This window comes from Nomascus leucogenys, chromosome 14 (assembly GCF_006542625.1).
Source record: "Nomascus leucogenys isolate Asia chromosome 14, Asia_NLE_v1, whole genome shotgun sequence".
Taxonomy (NCBI): domain Eukaryota; kingdom Metazoa; phylum Chordata; class Mammalia; order Primates; family Hylobatidae; genus Nomascus; species Nomascus leucogenys.
In genome coordinates, this window is record NC_044394.1 from 34955492 (window position 1) to 34980270 (window position 24779).

General features: G+C 46.0%; 1 protein-coding gene across 5 annotated transcripts in view; it reads right to left on the minus strand.

Annotated features, from left to right (window-relative positions):
• The window catches only part of C14H2orf42 (chromosome 14 C2orf42 homolog), a 43044-nt gene extending 27542 nt beyond the window's left edge, over positions 1–15502 (minus strand). The window contains exons 1-4 of one of the 5 annotated variants that reach the window (XM_030827877.1): positions 15394–15502; positions 6935–7200; positions 5120–5954; positions 3186–3296 (exon numbers count right to left, since the gene is read on the minus strand). In XM_030827877.1, the coding sequence (XP_030683737.1) occupies positions 3186–3296; positions 5120–5942 (934 nt within the window). In that variant the 5' untranslated portion in view covers positions 5943–5954; positions 6935–7200; positions 15394–15502. Of the gene's footprint in view, positions 1–3185; positions 3297–5119; positions 6047–6934; positions 7201–15018 lie in introns of those variants that run through there. The other 4 variants (XM_030827878.1, XM_030827881.1, XM_030827880.1 and 1 more) reach the window with 4 other exon arrangements.
• Positions 15503–24779: the final 9277 nt, after the last annotated feature.

Here is a 24779-nt window from a genome sequence, read left to right on the forward strand (position 1 = left end):
AAAAATATAAAAAATTAGCCGGGCGTGGTGGCGGGTGCCTGTAGTCCCAGCTACTCAAGAGGCTGAGGCAGGAGAATCACCTGAACCCGGGAGGCGGAGCTTGCAGTGACCCGAGACTGCGCCACTGTACTCCAGCCTGGGCGACAGAGCGAGACTCCATCTCAAAAAAAAAAAAAAAAAAAATTATTTGTTAACTGAAATTCAAGTTTAACTGAGTATTCTATACTTTATCTGGCTACCCAAGTGATCTGAGCATTTTCCCAAATTCTTTATTATCACTTATTTTTTATTTTTATTTTGTAGAGATGAGGTCTTGCTATGTTGCCCAGACTGGAATACAGTGGCTATTCACAGGTCCAATCACAGCTAGAGCCTTGAGCTCCCGGGCTCAAGGGACCCTCCTGCCTCAGCTTCCTGAGTAGCTGGGACTACAGGCATGCACCACTGCACCCAGACTATCATCATTTTTATGCCTGCCTGATATTCCATGGTAAAGTGACTTTACCATGGTTCATTTAACTATCTCCAGTGGTTAACCCTTAGTTGTTTCTAACTTTTTAATATTCTAAATAATCATAAAATCAACACTCCAGACAAAACGTTTTTCCTATACCAATAATTATTTCCTTAGAAAAGATTATTTAGAAGTGGGGCCGGGCATGGTGGCTCACACCTGTAATCCCATCACTTTGGGAGGCCGAGACGGGTGGATCACCTGAAGTCAGGAGTTTGAGACCAGTCTGGCCAACATGGTGAAACCTCATCTCTACTAAAAATACAAAAATTAGCTGGGTGTGGTGGCGAGCCCCTGTAATCCCAGCTACTTAGGAGACCGAGGCAGGAGAATCACTTGAACCCGGGAGGTGGAGGCTGCAGTGAGCTGAGATCGCCCATCACACTCCAGCCTGGGCGACAAGAGCCAAACTCCATCTCAAAAAAGAAAAAAAAAAAAAAATAGCCAAGCGTGGTGGCAGGAGCCTGTAATTCCAGCTACTTGGGAGGCTAAGGCAGGAGAATTGCTTGAACCCAGGAGGCGGAGGTTGCAGTGAGCCGAGATCACACCACTGCACAATCCAGAGCAAGATTCCATTTCCAAAAAAAAGGGAAAGACTAATAAGTAAACATTTAACAACATTTTCTGCTCTATATTCCTGCCAGAATTGCCTCTCTAAAATGCACAAATGACCATGTCACTTTGTTTCTCCATCTTTCTTCAACTTCCCAGCACCAAAACTCTTGTGCATGACCACCTGATCCATCCCTAGCAATATTTCCTATAGGTAGGACCATTTTAAGGATCTTAACAGATACTATAAGCTATATACCAATGATTATAGCAATGTATACTACACTAGCCATGCCAGAGAGCCTGGATTTTACCTTTGCCTGTGGTCTCATCATTTTAAAAAACTTTGCCAGCTGGGCATGGTGGCTTACACCTGTAATTCCAACACTTTGGGAGGCTGAGGCAGGAGGATCACTTGAGGTCAGGAGTTTGAGACCAGCCTGGTCAACACAGTGAAACCCTGTCTCTACAAAAAACAAACCAAAAAATTAGCCAGGCATGATGGCTTGTGCCTGTAGTCCCAGCTACTTGGGAGGCTGAGGCAGGAGGATCTCCTGAGCCTGGGAGGTCCAGGCTGCAGTGAGCCATGATTGTGCCCCTGCACTCTGGCTTGGGCAACAGAGTGAGAACTCATCTCTTAAAAAACAAACAAACAAACAAAAAAACACACAAAACTTTGCTAATCTGGTAGCAAAAGGTATCCTGTTTTAATTTTGCATTTCTAAAATGTTTGCATTTCTCTGTTTACTAGTAAGTTTGGAGTTTGGTCCACAGGTGTGGACCAAGTAATATTTTCATTTTGTTTAGACTCTAGGTCTCTTGATGCTTACCTACTAGGATACTTCACCATTTTTATATTGATTTATCAAAGTCCTTAACTGACACTAGTATTAAGCATTTGAATTTAAAAATGTGGCCTGGCTGGGCATAGTGGCTCAGGCTTGTAATCCCAGCACTTTGGGAGGCCGAGGTGGGTGGATCACCTGAGGTCAGGAGTTCAAGACCAGCCTGGCCAACATGGCGAAACCCCATCTCTACTAAAAATACAAAAATTAGCCGGGCATGGTGGTGGGCGCCTGTAATCCCAGCTACTCAAGAGGCTGAGGCAGAAGAATTTCTTGAACCTGGGCAGTGGAGGTTGCAGTGAGCCGAGATCGCATCAGTGCACTCCAGCCTGGGCAACAGAGCAAGACTCCATCTCTAAATAAATAAATAAATAAATAAATAAATAAGGCTGGGTGTAGCAGCTCACACCTTATTTATTACAGGCTCAGGCCTGTAATCACAGCACTTTGGGAAGCCAAAGCGGGTGGATCACCTGAGGTCAGGAGTTCGAGACCAGCCTGACCAATATGGTGAAACTCCATCTCTACTAAAAATATAAAAATTAACTGGGCGTGCACCCTTAGTCCCAGCTACTCAGGAGGCTGATATGAGAACTGCTTGAACCTGGGAGGCAGAGGTTGCAGTGAGCTGAGATCGCACCACTGCACTCCAGCCTGGGCGACAGAGCAAGACTCCATCTCAAAAAAAAAAGAAAAAGAAAAAAATGTGTGTGTGTGTGTCTCCATATACTGAAAATGAAGACAATAACCTATATTTCTAAATTAGTGTGAGGAATATAACCATTGTCACAAAATTTTTTTAAACACTCTATGGATGAAAACTTCATAATACTATCCTAAGGCAGATTAAGGTATAAGATTAATCTGTTTAAGGGAAGTACAAACATATACAGTAAAAGTAGAATTTGGTTGGATCTTATTTTTGGCTAAGGGATCAAACTTTTAGCTTAACTTGAAAAAGAATCATCAATGGAGAGTAAAACTTTTCTCAGGAAAAAAACCCATAAGAACAAAAACATAATATTTCTTGGCCAGGTGTGATAGCTCACACCTATAATTCCAACACTCTGGGAGGCCAAGATGGGAGAATCACTTAAGGCCTGGAGTTCGAGGCCAGCCTGGGCAAGATGGTAAGACCCCTGTCTCTTTATTTAAATAAAAATAAAATAAAATATAGTATTTTCTTGTAATTGCTGAGGTTCAGTCAAAGACATAAAACGCAGTAAAACAATCTCTAAAGACAATACCACCAAACCAGCCAACCAGACTCTTACCAGATACTTCATCCTTTCTCCTCTTCTTTGACTTAGAGGCAGTAGACTCACAAGCAGATACTGTTGATTCTGAATGGCAACCTAACTGGGGTACAATAATCTCTTTAAGACCTAAAAAACAGAAGATTTCTGAATTATTAATCCTATCCAAGGGTAAGTATGAGTATGGGCATCTATGTAGCAAAAAGCTAATTTCTTTTTTTTTTTTGAGACAGAGTCTCGCTGTCGCCCAGGCTGGAGTGCAGTGGCGTGATCTCGGCTCACTGCAGGCTCCGCCTCCCAGGGTTCACGCCATTCTCCTGCCTCAGCCTCCCGAGTAGCTGGGACTACAGGCACCCGCCACCTCACCCGGCTAATTTTTTTTGTATTTTTAGTAGAGACGGGGTTTCACTGTGTTAGCCAGGATGGTCTCGACTTCCTGACCTCGTGATCCGCCCGCCTTGGCCTCCCAAAGTGCTGGGATTACAGACGTGAGCCACCGCGCCCGGCCCAAAAAGTTAATTTCTTTTTAAAAATCCCCCAAACGAATTATCCCAGTCTGGGCAACATAGGCAGACTCCATCTCTACAAAAAATAAAAAATTAGCACGCCTGTGGTCCCAGCTACTCGAGAGGCTGAAGTGGGAGGATCACTTTAGCCCAGGAGGGTCAAGGCTGTAATGACCCGTGATTATGTCACTGCATGCCAGCCTGGGCGACAGAGGCAGACCCTGTCTCAAAAACACAAACCAAAAACAAAAACAAAAAAAAAATTATGGAGTGATTGCTTGCTTTAAAATAAGTTCCTTGGGCCTGGTGTGGTGGCTCATGTCTGTAATCCCAGCACTTTGGGAGGCCAAGGCGGGCGGATCACGAGGTCAGGAGGTCGAGACCATCCTGGCTAACACAGTGAAACCCCGTCTCTACTAAAAATACAGAAATTAGCCAGGCATGGTGGCACACGCCTGTAGTCCCAGCTACTCAGGAGGCTGAGGCAGGAAAAGCGCTTGAACCTAGGAGGTGGAGACTGCAGTGAGCCGAGATTGAGCCATTGCATTCCAGCCTGGGTGACAGAGTGAGACTCCATCTCAATAAATATATAAATAAATAAATAAGTTCCTTTAGACTGGGCGCGGTGGCTCACACCTGTAATCCCAGCACTTTGGGAGGCTGAGGCAGGCAGATCACCTGAGGCCAGGAGTTTGAGACCAGCCTGGCCAACATGGAGAAACCCTGTCTCTATTAAAAATACAAAAATCAGTGAGGCATGGTGGCAGGCGCCTGTAATCCCAGCTACTTGGGAGACTGAGGCATGAGGATTCCTTGAACCCGGGAGGCAGAGGTTGCAGTGAGCCAAGGTTGTGCTACTGCACTCCAGCGTGGGTGATGGAGTGAGATTCTGTCTCAAAAAAAAAAAAAAAAAAAAATCAAGAGATTCTGTCTCTTGATCATTAATTTCAACCAACCAACCACCTTTATGCAAGTGTGCTGACTGGGACTGAAAGAAGGAATGCAACCAGGTGTGGCGGCTCACACCTGTAATCCCAGCACTTTGGGAGGTGGAGGCAGGAGGACTGCTTCAGCCCAGGAGTTCAAGACCAGCCTGGGCAACAAAGTAAGACCCCTATCTCTGCAAAAAATTTTAAAAATTAGCCAGGCATGGTGGCACGTGCCTGTGGTCCTAGCTATCTGCGGGGACTGAGGTGGGAGGATCTGAGCCTGGGAGGTCAAGCCTGCTGTGAGCTGTGATCAGGCCACTGCACTCTAGCCTGGGCAACAAAGTGAGACCTTGTCTCAAAAAAAAAAAAAAAAAAAGAAGGAACACTTTTCATTTGAATTATCTAGCAACTGTTTCTGAAGGCTGAAGGTTGCTAAGACAATCTCGAAATGCATCAGTGGAACTCTTTCACTGCAATTTTAGAAAAACATAATAACCATATTAACCACACCACCTACCGCTGGAATCAAAATTTAGGAAGTCTGAGAATTCCTGAGCCAGTGTCTCGTCACTGGCAAAGGCACAGATGCAAGCAAAGAAATGAATGCATCTCTGGGCTGTCTCATCCTTGGAGGCATTTGACTTGTGCGATTTCAGAGTCTGACAGGAGCAGAAGAAGCGGCGCTCAGGCAAGCTTTTGGCACTGATTTTCTGCACAAAAGATGTATGCAAATATCCCAAACTGTGCTTCTGGCTTGCCTTGCATTTCACCACCAAGATGTTTTTAGTAATTCTCTGCACCAGAGGACCTGTGGGTTCTGTGGCCAACTGCCAGATGGTCTGTTTGGTTTCCGGGGAGGCCTGCATTGCATTCAGGACCGAGCTCTTCAGGGTCAGAGGGGTGGCCTCTGCCTGGCAGTTCACCGCCAGCTTGATGTGCTGGCACTGGTTTTCCACAACGCCTTGAGTGGCAGCTTTCAGGCATGAGGGGACATAACACCGTCCAGAGCTCAGCTGAGTGATGATCGTCCCATCCACTGTCTGGATTGTCGTCTCTGAAACCCCGAGCTCCACAAAGCATCGGTAATCAGGGCCCCGGTCTCTTTGCCGCACTGAGTAGACCTGAAGATCAGAGCCTGTAATGATTTTGACAGCTTCAACACTAGGCTGCTTGCGTGCACCATAGCGGAATATGGTTCCACATGTCTTGTTCTTACAACTTAGTCCCCGGGTTCCATTGTATGTGCCACATCGGGGACACTTTCTGATTCCCCTCAATGTGGCCTTCCCCAAATCAGATAAGAAAGCTGGGACTTTAGTCCTCAGAGAATTTGGTTCCATTTTTCAGAGGCTCTACAAAAGATAATACACCCAACAGTATGAGTATACCTTCACACACAAAAAGTTAAAATCACTTATGATATTTAGTACAGAAAGCAAAATACAAAAAAGCTATCTACTATTTTTTTTTTTTTTTAGACGGAGTCTCGCTCTGTCGCCCAGGCTGGAGTGCAGCGACGCGATCTCGGCTCACTGCAACCTCCGCCTCCTGGGTTCAAGCGATTCTCCTGCCTCAGCCTCCCGAATAACTGAGATTATAGGCACCCGCCACCATGCCCAGCTAATTTTTGTATTTTTAGTAGAAACGGGGTTTGACCATGTGGGCCAGGCTGGCCTTGAACTCCTGACCTTGTGATCCACCTGCCTCGGCTTCCCAAAGTGCTGGGATTACTGGTGTGAACCACTGTGCCTGGCTGCTATCCACTATTTTTAAACTGTACCACAAAACAACATAAATTTAAACCCACAAACAAAATGAAAGTGGAGGAAACTGCCTTTCATACCTATTTTTTTAAATCCTAATAATCAAAGCATTTCTCCAGATTTAACACTGTTCTATATAACAACGGAAGTTAGTTAACCTAATCTTTACATGCCCAGATGTTTAACTTCAGCAAGAATTAGAGAACATAAGGCCGGGCACGGTGGCTCACACTTGTAATCCCAGCACTTTGGGAGGCCGAGGCAGGCGGATCACGAGGTCAGGAGATCGAGACCACGGTGAAACCCCGTCTCTACTGAAAAATACAAAAAATTAGCCGGGCGCGGTGGCGGGCGCCTGTAGTTCCAGCTACTCGGAGAGGCTGAGGCAGAAGAATGGCGTGAACCCGGGAGGCGGAGCTTGCAGTGAGCCGAGATTGCACCACTGCACTCCAGCCTGGGCGACAGAGCAAGACTCCGTCTCAAAAAAAAAAAAAAAAAAAGAATTAGAGAACATGAAAGATGAGTTTTTTCCCTTCCATCATTCCCCACAAAACCCAGCCCAATCCTACCTGTACCAGCTGCCAAGGCATCTGGAAAACAGTGTAACCTGAATTCATAAGACCTAAAAGGTGTTTCATTAGTTTCTAATGATCAGGTGAAAACACGATCATTTGCAGACTAATGATAACTGCTTAACCCAAAGTCTTCTGAAGTTTGAGCTGTATGGTGTAACAATGCAGACATTCTGCCTCCTGCTTCACCAGCCAATGGCAAAGCTTCTGCCCAATGTTCCACAAATAAGATTCCCACTTCCCTAAGTGGAGATCTTGATAGTCTGCAAGTAAAACAAGAAAAAATATCAAAGTTATACAAAGACAGGATGATTCTTTCCTTAGAAATCAAACAGAATAGGAATCAAAGTCTTTCACATTACTTGAGAAATATTTGACAGAAATGATTATGGAAATGGTTAAGTGTTTTGTACTTCCAACTCCAAGAAGGTAAAAAGGTGCTAATGTCATTACAAAGGGGGTTATCAAGAACACTTTAGAGGTCTGGCATGGTGGCTCACTCCTGTAATCCCAGAGATTTGGGAGGCTGAGGTGGAGGATCACTTGAGCCCAGGAGTTCAAGACCAGCCTGGACAATATAGTGAGACCTCATTTCCATAAAAAAATTTAAAAATTAGCTGGGCATGGTGGTGTGAACCTGTAGTACTAGCTACGTTGGAGGGAGAGGTGGGAGGATCACCTGAGTCCAGGAGAGCAAGGCTGCAAATTGTGCCATTATACCCCAGCCTTGGTGACAGAGCAGGACCCCATCTCCTTTTTTTTTTTTTTTTTTTTTTTTTTTTTTTGAGACAGAGTCTCACCCTGCTCACCCAGGCTGGAGTGCAGTGGCGCAATCTCAGCTCACTGAAACCTCCACCTCCCAGATTCAAGCTATTCTCCTGCCTCAGCCTCCCCAGTAGCTCGGACTACAGGCACATGCCACCACGCCCGGCTAATTTTTTGTATTTTTAGTAGAGATGGGGCTTCACTGTGTTTCGATCTCCTGACCTCGTGATCTGCCCGCCTCAGACTCCCAAAGTGCTGGGATTACAGGCGTGAGCCAATGTACCCGGCCGACCCCATCTCTTTAAAAAAAAAAAGAAAAAAAGAACACACCTAGAGCTATGTTATATAATTAGTCAATAACTCATCCGTCCTAACAGTAATACATTACATTTTGAGTGCTTTATGCATTTTGAGTGCTTTATGCATTTTTCTGCTCTGTTACCCAGGCTGGAGTGCAGTGGTGTGATCACGGCTTACTGCAGACTCAACCTCCTGGGCTCAAGTGATCTTCCTGCCTCAGCCTCCCAAGTAGCTGGAACTATAGGTACATGCTGCCATGCCTGGCTAATTTTTAAAAAAATTTTTGGTAGAGACAGGGGTCTCACTTTGTTGCTCAGGCTGGTCTCGAACTCCTGGCCTCAAGTGCTCCTCCTGCCTTATCCTCTTAAAGTGCTGGGATTACAGGTGTGAGCCACAAAGCTTCATTTACTCGGTAAAAATTACAGTCGGGGACTAGTTCATAGCACCAAGGAAAAGGTGGACATTTTAAAACTATTCTTATTTGTACTTTCCAATTTGTTAATCAGTGGACTACAGAAGATGTAGACAGAAAAAAAATTGTTTTGAGACAGTCTTGCTCTGTCATCCAGGATGGAGTGCAATGACGTGATCTCGACTCACTGCAGCCTCCGCCTCCCGGGCTCAAGCAATTCTCTGGCTAATTTTTGTATTTTTAGTAGAGATGTGGTTTCACCATGTTGGCCAGGCTGGTTTTGAACTCCTGACCTCCAGTGATCTGCCCGCCTTGGCCTCCCAAAGTGCTGGGATTACAGGCATGAACCACTGTGCCTGGCCTTATTCTTTTTTGTTTTTTTTTTTGAGACAGAGTCTCACTCTGTTGTCAAAGATGGAGTGCAGATCATGGCTCACTGCAGCCTTGACCTCCCAAGGTTAAGCAGTCCTTCTGCCTCAGACTCTCAAATAGCTGAGACCACAGGTATGTGCCACTACACTCAGCTAATTATAATTTTTTTTTTTTTTTTTTGAGACGGAGTCTTGCTCTGTCGCCCAGGCTGGAGTGCAGTGGCACGATCTCAGCTCACTGCAACCTCTGCCTCCCAAGTTCATGCCATTCTCCTGCCTCAGCCTCCCGAGCAGCTGGGACTACAGGCACCCACCACCACGCTCGGCTAATTTTTTTTGTATTTTTAGTAGAGACGGGGTTTCACCATGTTAGCCAGGATGGTCTCGATCTCCTGACCTCGTGACCCACCCGCCTCGGCCTCCCAAAGTGCTGGGATTACAGGCGTGAGCCACCGCACCCGGCCATAAATTTTTTATAGAGATGGGGTCTCACTATGTTGCCCAGGCTGGCTTTGAACTCCTGGGCTCAAGCAATCCTCCTGCCTCAGCCTCCCAAAGTTCTGGGATTACAGGTGTGAGCCACCATGCCCAGTGCTCTCTATTCTTCTTAAAAAAAGTTTCAGGCTGGGCACAGTGGCTCAGACCTGTAATCCCAGCACTTTGGGAGGCTGTGGTGGGTGGATCACAAGGTCAGGAGATCGACACCATCCTGGCTAACACGGTGAAACCCTGTCTCTACTAAAAATACAAAAAATTAGCCAGGCGTGGTGGCAGGCACCTGTAGTCCCAGCTACTTGGGAGGCTGAGGCAGGAGAATGGCATGAACCCGGGAGACAGAGCTTGCAGTGAACTGAGATCACGCCACTGCACTCCAGCCTGGGCGACAGAGTGAGACTCCATCTCAAAAAAAAAAATTGTTTTAGGCTGGGCGCAGTGGCTTGTGCCTGTAATCCCACCACTTTAGGAGGCCGAGGCGGGTGGAACACCTGAGGGCAGGAGTTCAAGACTAGCCTGGCCAACATGGTAAAACCCTGTCTCTACTAATAATAAAAAAAAAAAAATTATCTGGGCGTGGTGGTGCACGTCTGTAATCCCAGCTACTCCAGAGGCTGAGGCAGGGGAATCGCTTGAACCTGGGAGGCAGAGGTTGCAGTGAGCTGAGATCACGCCATTGCACTCCAGTGTGGGCGACAAGAGTGAAATTCCGTGTAAAAAAAAAGTTTTAAAAAGAAGACTAGGCACAGTGGCTCACACCTATAATTGCCAGCACTTTGAGAGGCTGAGGTGGAAGGGTCACTTGAAGCCAGGAGTTCAAGACCAGCCTAGCCAACATGATGAAAACCTGTGTCTACTAAAAATACAAAAATTAGGCAAGCATGGTGGCACATGTCTATAACCCCAGCTACTCAGGAGGCTGAGGCATGAGAATTGCTTGAACACAGGAGGCAGAGGTTGCAGTGAGCCAAGATCGCACCACTGCACTCCAGCCTGGGCAACAGAGTGAGACTTTGTCACACACACACACACACACACACACAAAATATACACACACACACACACATATACACACACACATATATATATTTTAAGGAAAACAAGTGCTTTGTGAAATAAGATGCATAGCAGGGTTTCTCCACCTTGGCACTGCTGACATTTAGGGCTGGATAATTCTTTGTTGTGGGGGCTATCCTATGCATCCTATGCATTGCGGAATGTTTAACAGTATCCCTGGTTTCTACCCACTAAATCCCGGTAGCAAGCCACATCCCTATTGTAAAAATTGTAAAAAAAAAAAAAAAGTCTCCAGATAATGCCAAATGTCCTCTGGAGGCAAAACTTCCCCAGTTAAAAGCCACTGATGTAGCGTCATTAGCCTGTTCACACAGCATTCCTTCCCAGCTCAATGAACTTCTTTAGTAGGTATTCTCATTCAGTCCCACATGGATTCTTAGAATATTGTTCCAAAGTCAAAACATGAAGGATCAGTTTGTTCTTTACCATGAATGATCTCTGTGACCAAGTCCTTTAACTTCTGAGCTTCAGGATTTTTTCATCTGCAAAATTACGATATGACATACATATATGTATATGTATATATATACACACACACATATATATACAATTTATATATATGAAAGAGCTTAGAAAAAATTAATTTAAAAATTATTTTGCTAATGATGATTTAACATATCATCAAAGTAGAAAAAAACCTTTCTGTCATTAAGGGAGGAGGTGGTTTGCCAGCTGTTGGTGCTGTAGCTTTAGCATAGGAATAGCTGTAGCATCAACAATGGAGTTGCACTCTTTTATCTTTTCTTTTACTTTTGTTGTTGTTGTTGACACGGAGTTTCACTCTTGTTGCCCAGGCTGGAGTGCAATGACGCGATCTCAGCTCACTGCAACCTCTGCCTCCCGGCTTCAAGCGATTCTCCTGCCTCAGCCTCCCGAGTAGTGGGGATTAAAGGCACCTGCTACCACGCCCAGCTAACTTTTTTGTATTTTTAGTAGAGACAGGGTTTCACTATGTTGGCCAGGCTGGTCTCAAACTCCTGACCTGAAGTGATCCACTTGCCTCAGCCTCTCAAGTGCTGGGATTACAGGTGTGAGCCACCGCGCCCAGTCTTTTCTTTTACTTTTTGATTATGCCCTCCAGTGGGCGATTTGTGAGCATCTTTAACATTATAAATACATATTTCTTTATTAAAAATGCTTTCAATTTTGGAATAATTTTAGAAAATTTATTTCAACAAATTTATTAATTTTAGTTTTTTTTTAAATTGAGACGGAGTCTCACTTTGTCACCCAGGCTGGAGTGCAGTGGCGTGATCTCAGCTCACTGCAACTTCCACCTCCCAGGTTCACGCAAATCTCCTGCCTCAGCCTCCCAATTAACTGAGACTACAGGCGCGTGCCACCAGGCCCGGCTAATTTTTGTATTTTTAGTAGAGACAGGGTTTCACCATGTTGGCCAGGCTGATCTCGAACTCCTGACCTCAGATGATCCACTCACCTCGGCCTCCCAAAGCTCTGGGATTACAGGCATAAGCCACCATGCCCAACTACATTTTGGCTTTTATAGGAAAGCTAAAGACAGTACAGAGACATCCTACCTACCTTTCACACAGATTCCCCAAATGTTAACGTCTCACATGACTATGGGGCATTTGTCAAAAATAAGGTCTTTTTTTTTTTTTGAGACGGAATCTGGCTCCGTTGCCCAGGCTGGAGTGCAGTGGCACGATCTTGGCTCACTGCAAGCTCCGCCTCCTGGGTTCACGCCATTCTCCTGCCTCAGCCTCCCGAGTAGCTGGGACTACAGGCACCTGCCACCATGCCCGGCTGATTTTTTTTGTATTTTTAGTAGAGACGGGGTTTCACCATGTTAGCCAGGATGGTCTCGATCTCCTGACCTTGTGATCCGCCTGCCTCGGCCTCCCAAAGTGCTGGGATTACAGGCATGAGCCATCGCGCCTGGCTAAAAATCAGGTCTTAACATTGGTACAACACTATTAACTCTACTACAGGCTTTATTCAGATTTTACCAGTTGTCCACTAATGCCCTTTTTTATTTTATTTATTTATTTTTTTGAGACGGAGTCTTGCTCAGTCGCTCAGGCTGGAGTGCAGTGGCGTGATCTTGGCTCACTGCAACCTCCACCTCCCGGGTTCAAGCAATTCTCCTGCCTCAGTCTCCTGAGTAGCTGGGATTACAGGCATCCACCACCAAGCCTGGCTAATTTTTTTGTATTTATAGTTGAGACAGGGGTTCTCCATGTCGGCCAGGCTGGTCTCGAACTCCTGACTTCAGGTGATCTGCCTGTCTTGGCCTCCCAAAGTGCTGGGATTACAGGCGTAAGCCACCACGCCTGGCCTCAATCTCCCTTTTAAAGGCCGGGCTTAGTGGCTCACGCCTGTAATCCCAGCACTTTGGGAGGCTGCGGCGGGCAGATCACCAGGTCAGGAGATCGAGACCATCCTGGATAACACGGTGAAACCCTGTCTCTACTAAAAATACAAAAAAATAGCCGGGCGTGGTGGCAGGTGCCTGTAGTCCCAGCTACTCAGGAGGCTGAGGCAGGAGAATGGCGTGAACCCGGGAGGCGGAGTTTGCAGTGAGCCGAGATCGCGCCACTGCACTCCAGCCTGGGTGACAGAGCGAGACTCCGTCTCAAAAAAAAAAAAAAAAATCCCTTTTAAAAAAGAATAAATCTTTTAGACTAGTTTTAGATTTTCAGAAAAGTGGAAGACAGAACACAGTTCCCAAACACCCCTCACCCAGTTTCCCAATGTTAACAACATATATTAACATGGGACATTTGTCAAAACCAAGGGACCAACGTTGCCACTTTATTATTAACTAAACTCTAGACTTTGCCCCTTTTTTCTGTTTCTGGATCCAATCCAAGATACCACATTGCATTTAGTCATCATGTCTCCTTAGTCTCCTTGAGTCCGTGAGTTTGTCTTTCTTTTTCCTAATCTTGACAGTTTTGAAGAGTCAAATATTGTACAAAATGTCCCTCAATTTGAGCTTGTCTGATATCTTCCTTGCATATTTGGAATCAGTATATTTTGATCTGATATTCTGACCCAGCAATTACACTACTAAGAATTTATTTTACAGACTGACTCCCACATGTGTGAAATGAGGGAAATTATAAGGCAACTCAATGAAGCATCTTTGTAGCAGCAAAATATAAGAAACAACCTGATGTCCCTCAAGAAGACACTGGTGTAATTAATTATGGTATATCTATAAAATGGAATACTTTCCAGAAAATAAAATATTTTTACAGCTGTTTAAAAAAAAAAATGGCACGGCCAGGCACGGTGGCTCACACCTGTAATCCCAGCACTTTGGGAGGCTGAGGCAGGCAGATCACCTGAGGTCGGGAGTTCCTGAGCAGCCTGACCAACTTGGAAAAACCCTGTCTCTACTAAAAATACAAAATTAGCCGGGCGTGGTGGCGTATGCCTGTAATCCCAGCTACTCCAGAGGCTGAGGCAGGAGGATCGCTTGAACCTGGGGGCCAGAGGTTGCGATGAGCCAAGTTCATGCCATTGCACTCCAGCCTGGGCAACAAGACGGAAACTCCATCTCAAAACAAAACAAAACAAAAAAGGGCCGGGCGCGGTGGCTCACGCCTGTAATCCCAGCACTTTGGGAGGCCGAGGCGGGCGGATCACGAGGTCAGGAGATCGAGACCATCCTGGCTAACACAGTGGAAACCTGTCTCTACTAAAAATACAAAAAATTAGCCGGGCGAGGTGGCGGCGCCTGTAGTCCCAGCTACTCGGGAGGCTGAGGCAGGAGAATGGCGTGAACCCCGGGGGACGGAGCCTGCAGTGAGCCGAGATCGTGCCACTGCACTCCAGCCTGGGCGACAGTGAGACTCCATCTCAAAAAGAAAAAAAAATGGCCTGAGTAGCTGGACGTGGTGGCTCACGCCTGTAATCCCAGCACTTTGGGAGGCTGAGGCGGGAGGATCACTGAGCCCAGGAGTTCAAGACCAGCCTGGGCAACACAGTGAGACCCTGTCTCTTAAAAAAAAAAAAAGATACACTGTGGAGTGAAAAAAGTGCAGTACTTTGTAATATGCTATTCTTGGTTTTACTCTTTTAAAAGAAAAAAAAAAAGACCAGAGATACACATATGTATCTATCTATACACACACACATACAATGTCTATTGCCTCAGAAGAAACGACATGGGAGTTCGGAAATAGAAGTTAGGAGGGAGACTTACATTTCACTGTTTGGCAGTATTTGAATTTTAAAACATGTACTAGTATTACTTCCTAGAGGCTCTATATCGAAAGCATATACAAACAATTAACACGACTTGTAAAGAACTTGGATTTGAAACCTGAAAGATCTGCTGGGTAGTCTCTTCTCAGCAAGTTTACAAATCAGCCTCCTCGGCGGGAGAGTGTCAAGGGACTGGTGTTGGAAGCGTTAACCCGCGGTGGGTTTCCATCCAACCACTACCCAGACCTAAATGTTTGGTGGATGCTGTTTCATGCTTGTGAGGCACAGTTAGGGGAAGAGAACAAATGATCATCACGGATAAATAATAAAACTAGCTGAGTACACTGCGTGTTAAATCCTTTCTATGCATTTACTCGTGTACTGCCCACACGATCCTGTGAGGTAGATACTATGTTACCCATCTTAGAGATGAGGAAACTGTTACTCAGATTTGACGGAAATGTCACAGCCAGCAGGTAACTCACAAACGTGGGTTTGCAGTCGGCTGGATGGCTTGCCAAACCACAAGTGGGAGGCTGGGGCACATCAGCCCTGAACGACTTCGGAACAGCGAAGGAAGGCCGCCGGGGCCCTGCAGTCAACGGAGCGGCCGCCCGACTCTGGGACGCTCACCTCCCGGCCAGCTTCCGGGATGGGTCTGCAGCGACACACACATATCCCCTGGGACCTGCTTCCCGGCATCCTCCCCGCGCGAGCGCTCACTTCCGGTCCCAAGTAGGCCCAGGCAGAAGCATCACCTCGCCAGCAGCCGCTCCTTGGACATGCTCTCCGCTGGGAACCCCAGCTCTACACCCCTGCCCCACCGCCGCCCAGGTCCTCGCTCAACACGACCCCCTTACCTGCCCTGCGCCCCCCCCGCGAGCCCCGGAGCCCTTCGCTGATGACCGCCCTCACCTCTTCTCTCTTCGCCTGCAGCGGCCTTTTACAAACGGGGCCAAACTGTTCGCTGTAACGACAATCGTTATTGGTCAGAGCCGCCTACGCGCGGCAAGTGGCCGCCCACCTGAGCTCGCGTTGTCGTATGGGAGTTTTAGTTTTCTCCTTCAGAGACCGCTGAGACTCTGGGGGGATGCGGTGGTAGAACCTACGCCGACCTAGCGGCTGTAAAACTCAGGCTCTGCCTTGGAGCTGGAGTGCTTCTGGCCGATCTTACTGCTGGCACAGCTCCAAGGCTCGTCTTGACTCCCTTCTGGCCTGAGAGAGTGCTATTTCTGAATAGACTTTTGCTGGTAATTGATGCAAAAATGGCCTGAGTTGCTGGACGTGGTGGCTCACGCTTGTAATCCCAGCATTTTGGTAGGCCGAGGCGGAGGATCGCTTGAGGCTAGGAGTTCGAGACTAGCCTGAGCGACATAGCGAGACCGTGTCCTTACAAAAAATGATAATTAAAAAAAAAAATCGCCCGAGATTTTCTACATTATTAGCAGATGTCAGCTGCGAATTTGGCGTTTGTTTGGAGGTTCTTGCCCACCTGAGTATTCACCTCTTACTATCACATGTATGTTTATGACACGTTAACTTTTTCTCGCTTAGCTACACTTTGAACTATACTTGAACGTTTTCTCTTAAAATGAGATTAAAAAAAAAAAAGCTTCATGTACATCTTAGTTCTGGTCCTTGGAATCACAGAATAAATCTAAATGCTCATCGTTCATGATTGAAGATAGCTCCCGAGTGCGATGTGTTCATGGTGAGGCCTGTGTGTTGGAAAACCCTGGAATGAGGTTTTCTGCTCTCCTGACCCTAGTCTGGCTACTTACTAGTGGTAGCAGGTTAATTTACTATTGGGAAACCTTAGTCAACTATTTATAAGAGACGTGGAACGTTCCGGCCGGCATGGTGGCTCACGGCTGTAATCCCAGCACTTTGGGAGGCCGAGGCGGGCAGATCACAAGGTCAAGAGATTGAGACCATCCTGGCCAACATGGTGAAACCTCGTCTCTACTAATACAAAAAAAAAAAAAAAAGTTAGCTGGGCATGGTAGCGCATGCCTGTAGTCCCAGCTACTTGGGGCACTGAGGCAGGAGAATCGCTTGAACCTGGGAGGCTGAGGTTGCAGTGAGCCGAGATCGCGCCACTGCACTCCAGCCTGGCGACAGAGCGACTCCGTCTAAAAAATAAATAAATAAAACAAAATAAAAAAAGAGAAATGGAACATTCCAGGACTAATGTTTGTAGTATTAGTTCTTAAACTGGAAAGAGAGGGAGAGGGGCACAATTTTTCCAGAACACTTTTTAGTTTTCTTTCCATTTATCATGTAAACTAAAAATAAAATCCCATGCCCCACAGCCAACTGAATGAACTCTCACCCCTTGGCCAAGGGGATGTTAAACTGAATTCTCCTGGGTGGAAAGGGAGGTCGGACATGCCTCCTTATACTCCCTCTTTTGGAGTTTAGGCACAACTGACCACCATTAATGTTAAAAGAGAGATTATAAGAATGGCAGAACAGACTGTCTGTAGCAATAGAATACCAAATAATAAACAAGAGCAAAGGCCATGCAAAGCAAGAGTAAAGCCACACCCTACAAACCATAACATCTCTTTAAATGAGTTTTTAAATTAACCGTGTATCATGTGGCTTACTTTCCAGCCTGGCTCAGGTACAGCATCACATGATAAACAGCAGATGCCCCACCCTAATAATGTAAGTATTCCTTTGTACTGACTTCTAGTCCTTAGAAAAAGCTTAACTCTATTTTTTTTTTTTGTTTTGTTTTTAAGAAGGAGTCTCCCTCTGTTGCCCAGCCTGGAGTGCAGTGGCATGATCTCAGCTCACTACAACCTCCGCCTCTGGGATTCAAGTGATTCTCCCACCTGAGCCTCCCACGTAGCTGAGATTACAGGTGCATGCCACAACACCCGGCTAATTTTTGTATGTTTCATAGAGATGGGGTTTCACCATTTTGGTCAGGCTGGTCTCGAACTCCTGACCTTAAATGATCTGCCCGCCTCGGCCTCCCAAAGTGCTAGGATTACGGCAGTGAGCCATTGCACCCTACCAAAACTGAACTGTTTCAACCAACTGCCAACTAAAGAATCCCTAGGCGGGACGCGGTGGCTCACCGCATCTGGCCTTTTTCCTTTTTTTTTTTTTTTTTTGAGACAGAGTCTCGCTCTGTTGCCCAGGCTGGAGTGCAGTGGCACAATCTCAGCTCACTGCAAGCTCCGCCTCCCGGGTTCACGCCATTCTCCTGCCTCAGCCTCCCGAGTAGCTGGGATTACAGGCACACGCCACCGTGCCTGGCTAATTTTTGTATTTTTATTTTGTATTTTTAGTACAGACAGGGTTTCACCATGTTGGCCAGGCTGGTCTCGAGCTCCTGACCTCATGATCCACCCCCTCTGGCCTCCCAAAGTGCTGGGATTACAGGTGTGAGCCACCGCACCTGGCACCCCCCCTTTTTTTTTTTTAATTTTTGAGACAGGATCTTACTCTGCTGCCCAGGCTGGAGTGCAGTGGCGTGATCTGCAGTCTCAATCTCTCAAGCTCAATTGATCCTCCCTCCTAAGCCTCCTGTGTAGCTGAGACTACAGGAGCTCGCCACCATGCCCAGCTAATTTTTGTATTTTTTGTAGAGATTGGGGGTGGTGGCGGGTCTATGTTGCTCAGGCAGTGGTCTTGAAGTGGCCCCAGGCAATCTTCCCACCTCAGCCTCCCAAAGTGCTGGGATTACAGGCATGAGCCACCATGCTCGGCTAAAGCCATTTTCAGTAAAAAGAATTTGGCCAGGTATACAGTGGCTCACACCTGTAATCCCAGCACTTTGGGAGGCCGAGGTGGGCGGATCACCTAGGTCAGGAGTTTGAGACCAGCCTGGTCAACATGGCAAAACTCCCTCTCTACTAAAAATACAAAAATTAGCGGGGTGTGGTGGCGGGCACCTGTGATCCCAGCTATCTGGGAAGCTGAGGCGGGAGGATCGCTTGAATCTGGGAGGCAGAGGTTGCAGTGAGCTGAGATGGCACCACTGCACTCCTGCCTGGACAACAGAGTAAGACTCCATCTCAAAAAAAAAAAAAAAGGGTGGGCACAGTGGCTCACGCCTGTAATCCCAGCACTTTTGGAGGCCAAGGCGGGTGGATCACGAGGTCAGGAGATCGAGACCATCCTGGCTAACACGGTGAAACCCCGTTTCTACTAAAAATATAAAAAAATTAGCCGGGCGTGGTGGCAGGCGCCTGTAGTCCCAGCTACTGGGGAGGCTGAGGCAGAAGAATCACCTGAACCCGGGAGGTGGAGGTTGCAGTGAGCCAAGATCGCGCCACTGCACTCTAGCCTGGGTGACAGAGCAAGACTTCGTCTCAAAAAAAAAGAAAAAAAAAGAATTTGTGTGCTATTTGCACATTAGAGCAGATATTCGTAGTTCTTTGATTTTTGCCAACTGACAATAATTATTTTTTAACTTCTCTCATCCTTCTAGCCCCTGCTATCATTTATTTTTCGTCTTTTTTTTTTTTGAGATGGAGTTTCGCTCCTTGTTGTCCAGGCTGGAGTGCAATGGTGCGATCTCAGCTCACCTTAAACTCTGCCTCCCAGGTTCAAGTGATTCTCCTACCTCAGCCTCCTAGCTGGGATTACAGGCATGCGCCACCATGCCCGGCTAATTTTGTATTTTTAGTAAAGATGGGGTTTCTCCACGTTGGTCAGGCTGTCCTCAAACTCCCGACCTCTGGGATCCACCCGAATCGACCTCCCAAAGAGCTGGGATCACAGGCATGAGCCGCCGCGCATGGTGCCCTGTTGTCATTTTAATCCAATATTTTTTTGTTTTAAAACTTTTTTTGGAGTATTGGTACATGCCTATAATCCCAATTATTTGGGAAGCTGATGCAGGAGTATTGCTTGAGCTCAGAAGTTTAAGAGTTTGAGGCCAGCCTGGGCAACATAGCAAGACCCCTTCTCTTAAAAATAAAGTATTGATACATAATAGATGTACATATTTTGGGGGTACATGTAATAATTTAATAAATTCATATAATCTGTAAAGATCAAATCAGTGTAACTGGGATATCCATCACCCGAAAGATTTGTCTTTATGTTAGAAACATTCAATTATTCTCTTCTAGCTATTTTGAAATGTACAACAGATTATTATTGTAAGCTATAGTCACCCTATGATCTATCAAACATGATGTCTTATTTCTTCTACTAAACTGTATACTTGTACCCATTAATCAACCTTTCTTCATCCCTTCCTGACCCCCTTAAGTCACTATTTTTTTTTTTTAGATGGAGTTTTGCTCTTTTGCCCAGGCTGGAGTGAAGTGGTGCAATCTCAGCTCACTGCAACCTCTGCCCCCAGGTTCAAGCAATTCTTCTGCCTCAGCCTCCCAAGTAGCTGGGATTATAGGCGCCCACCACCACACCTGGCTAATTTTTTTTTTTTTTTTTGAGAGGGAGTCTTGCTCTGTCACCCAGGCTGGGGTGCAGTGGCACGATCTTGGCTCACTACAACCTCCGCCTCCCAGGTTCAACTGATTTTCCTGTCTCAGACTCCTGAGTAGCTGGGACTCTAGTTGCCTGCCACCACGCCCGGCCAATTTTTGTATTTTTAGTAGAGACAGGTTTCACCATATTGGCCAGGCTGGTCTCAAACTCCTGACCTTGTGATCCACCCACCTTGGCCTCCCAAAGTGCTGGGATTACAGGTGTGAGCCACTGTGTCCGGCTATACCCTTCATATTTTGTACCCTGTTCTTGTACTGTTCCAAATTACAGATTCTCTTCTTCAGCTGTATCTAATTTTAGTCAGCCTATTGAATTTGTAATTTAAGCTATTGTATTTTTAATTTCTAGAGGTTCTATTAGTTTTTCAAAAATCTGCCTAATCATCTAACAGTCATTTCTTCCTTGTTCCTATTTGTATTACATCTTTTATTTTGAAAGACATGAAATGTAGTTATTACAAATTTAATATGTGATTTTCTAAAGTTCTTGTAGGTCCAATTCTGCTGTTCTTTCTTTCTGTTGAATCTCTTGTAGAGTCTTGTTTCCTCATGTGTTTGATAGGTTTTTTGTTTGCTTGTTTTTTGAGATGGAGTTTCACTCTCACCCAGGCTGGAGTGCAGTGGTGCAATCTTGTCTCACTGCAACCTCTGCCTCCCAGGTTCAAGAGATTCTCCTGCCTCAGCCTCCCGAGTAGCTGGGATTACAGGCATGCACCACCACATCTGGGTAATTTTGGTATTTTTAGTAGAGATGGAGTTTCACCATGTTGGCCAGGCTGGTCTCGATCTCCTGACCTCAAGTGACCTGCCCACCTCCCAGAGTGCTGGGAATACTGGAGTGAGCCACCGCGCTTGGCCGTGTTTGATAGTTTTTTATTGTGAACTCACACCTGATTATTTTGTTTTATTTTATTATTATTTTTTTTGAGACAGTCTTGCTGTGTCACCAGGCTGGAGTGCAGTGGTGTGATCTCAGCTCACTGCAACCTCTGCCTCCTGGGTTCAAGTGATTCTCCTGCTTCCGCCTCCCAAGTAGCTGGGACTACAGGCACGCACCACCACGTGCAGCTAATTTTTGTATTTTTAGTAAGACAAGGTTTCACCATGTTGGCCAGAGGGTCTTGATCTCTTGACCTCGTGATTCACCCACCTAGGCCTCCCAAAGTGCTGGGATTACAGGCGTGAGCCACCGCACCTGGCTTCAAATGATTATTTTAATCTGAGGTAATCCTGAGTGACCTCCGTGGAGGACACATTTTCTCAGAGAGGACTTTTGCATATCAAACTATATAAGGGATTCCTACTAATTGATAAAAAAAAAAGTGAAACAATCTAATGAAGAAATAGACAAAGGATATGAACATATATGTCACAGAAATAAATACAAATGGCCAATTATCATGAAAAATGACTAACTTTACTTGTAATCAGGGGAATACAACTAAAGAGATTATTTTACATTCATTGGATTGGCAAAAGATAAAAGCTTGATAACAACCAGCATTGGTGAAGGAAAGTAAGGGAAATAAGAGCTTTCTGACATAAGTGGTTGGAGCGTAAAACGGTATACAACCTTTTTTTTTTTTTCTGAGACGAAGTCTCGCTCTGTCAGCCAGGCTGGAGTGCAATGACCTAATCTTGCCTCACTACAACCACCTCCCGGGTTCAAGCAATTCTCCTGCCTTAGCCTCCCGAGTAGTTGGGACTACAGGTGTGTGCCACCATGCCTGGCTGATTTTTGTATTTTTAGTAGAGATGGGGTTTTACCACGTTGGCCAGGCTGGTCTCGAACTCCTGACCTCGGGTGATCCACCCACCTTGGCCTCCCAAAGTGCTGGGATTATAGATGTGAGCCACCGCTCCCAGCTGGTATACAGCCTTTTTTTTTTTTTTTTGGTATACCGCCTTTTAATAGGGTAATTTGGCACTATACAATACAATTTTTACAATTCACATTTCCTTAACCCATTCAATTTCTAAGTATCCTAGAAAAACAGTATAGACATGCACAAAAACACATGAATTCTCTTTTTTTTTTTTTTTTCTTGAGACAGGGTCTTGTTTTGTTGCCCAGGCTGCAGTGCAGAGGCATGATCACAGCTCACTGCAGTCTCAACCTCCTGGACTCAAGTGATCCTCCTACATCAGCCTCCTGAGTAGCTGGAACCCCAGGCACATGCCACCATGCCTGGCTAATTTTTTTTATTTTTTGTAGAGCTGAGGTCTTGCTGTGTTGCCCAGGCTGGTCTTGAACTCCTGGGCTCAAGTGATCTGCCCACCTCAGCCTTCCAAATTGCTGGGATTACAGGCATGAGCCACTGCACCCGGCCTGCCTCTGCCTCCTTGAACACTAATGATCCTGAGTTTTATCCTCAGTCCTCATCTCACTTGGTGATCTCTACTCCAAGGGTTGAACTAACACGTAAACACAGACGATTCCCATTTCTATATCCAGCCCAGATCACCCTCCAAAATTCCATGTCATTACCTACTGGATATTTCTACCTGTGTCACCCACATCCAATCTCACATATCGAAAGATAAGGCCAGGCGAGGTGGCTCACGCTTGTAATCCCAGCACTTTGGGAGGCCAAGGCAGGCGGATCACCTGAGGCCAGGAGTTCAAGACTAGCCTAGCCAACATGGTGAAACCCCGTCTCTACCCAAAATACAAAAATTAACTGGGTGTGGTGGCACATACCTGTAATCCCAGCCACTCGGGAGGCTGAGGCACGAAAATCGCTTGAACCCCGGAGGCGGGCGGAGGCTGCAGTGAGCCGAGATCACACACTGCACTCCAGCCTGGGCAACAGAGTGAGACTCTGTCCCCCCAAAAAAAGGTAAGACTAATTTGCTCTCTCATCTCCTGCTCTCTCACCATGATAGCTCCTGTCCTTACTCACTCTCACGAACATGCTTCTCTCCCTTCTCACATCCCAGTAACTAAGGATCCACCATGCATCTAACTGCTCATCAAGTCTGCAACCTGGAACACGTCTTGACTAAATACAAATTGGATCAGTGGCTCTTTGGGGTCTTCAGGATAGAAAAAAGTTTAAATTATATCACATGGCTTAAAGAACTTGGCCCTGATTTGGTCCTTCAATGCCAGCTTTTTTATTACCTTACTCCCAGTACTCCAGCTGGTAGTACTGTCCACAGGAGGTGGAAAGCCATTTGGTCAAAACTAGATTGTTTGAAATAACAATTTAACTAACTCAGGCCGGGCGCGGTGGCTCACGCTTGTAATCCCAGCACTTTGGGAGGCCAAGGCGGGCGGATCACGAGGTCAGGAGATCGAGACCACGGTGAAACCCCATCTCTACTAAAAAAAATACAAAAAATTAGCTGGGCGTGGTGGCGGGCGCCTGTAGTCCCAGCTACTCGGAGAGGCTGAGGCAGAAGAATGGCGTGAGCCCAGGAGGCGGAGCTTGCAGTGAGCCGAGATTGCGCCACTGCACTCCAGCCTGGGCGACAGAGTGAGACTCCGTCTCAAAACAAAACAAAACAAAACAAAAAACAATTTAACCAACTCATTCATTAATCAATTAATTCAACATTTATTAAGCTTTATTATTTACCATGTACTGGATATTATGGCATTGAAGAAATAGCCACCAGGCCAGGAGCAGTGGCTCATGCCTGTAAGACCAGCACTTTGGGAGGCTGAGGCCAGCATATCACTTGAGGGCAGGAGTTCGAGACCAGCGTGGCCAACATGGTGAAACACCGTTTCTACTAAAAATACAAAAATTAGCCAGGCATGGTGGCATGCACCTGTAATCCCAGCTACTTGAGAGGCTGAGGCAGGAGAATCACTTGAACCCTGGAGGTAGAGGTTTCAGTGAGCTGAGATTGTGCCACTGCACTTCAGCCTGGGAGACAGAGCAAGATTCTGTCTCAAAGAAAAAAAAAAAGGGAAATAGTCATCAATACTTTAGTTTAGTGGGGAGGACAGGTTTTAAATAAATAACTACATGAATAATTAAATAGAATTAAAAATTATGACAAATGCTATAAAGGAAAAGTATAAGATGGATTGAGACGCTAGTGATTTAGATTGTGGGGTGAAGAAAGGAAGGCCTCTTAGAGGAAGTGACTTAAGTGGAGACTTGAAAGCACAAAATAGGGAAAATCTGTTCATGTGCAAGGCCCTGAGAAGGGAGTCTCTCAGCCCCCAATTCACTTTTTTTTTTAAACATTTTTCCTTTGTTGGCTCAATGTTACACTTTGTCAATAGAGGGCACTTGGGGAACAATGCAGTGATAGTGGAAGGAAGGCACTTCCTTCATGGGTTCTTGTTCTCTTCTCATACTCAGTGTGGGAGCCAATGGATCAGTGTACAGAAGCCCTAGCAGCGCTCACCTCAACGGTCCTCAGGACCTGCCCCAGCTGCCCCTCATGTGTCCCACCTGCAGCTGTCTCTAGAATCAACAGAAAAAATATACAGGACACTCCATTAAATTTGAATTTCAGCTAAACAATAATTTTTTTATTTTTTATTTTTATTTTTATTTTTAGTGTGTCCCATGCAACATTTGGCACTGTATTTTTTTTTTTTTTGAGACAGGGTCTCGCTCTGTTGCCCAGGCTGGAGTGCAGTGGTATGATCATGGCTCACTGCAGCCTCAACTCCCTGGGGTCAAATCACCCTCCTACCTCAGCCTCCCAAGTAGCTGGGACTACAGGTGCATGCCACCATGCCTGGCTAATTTGTTTATTTTAATTTTTTATGTTGTAGAGATGGAGTCTCACTATGTTGCCCAGGTTGG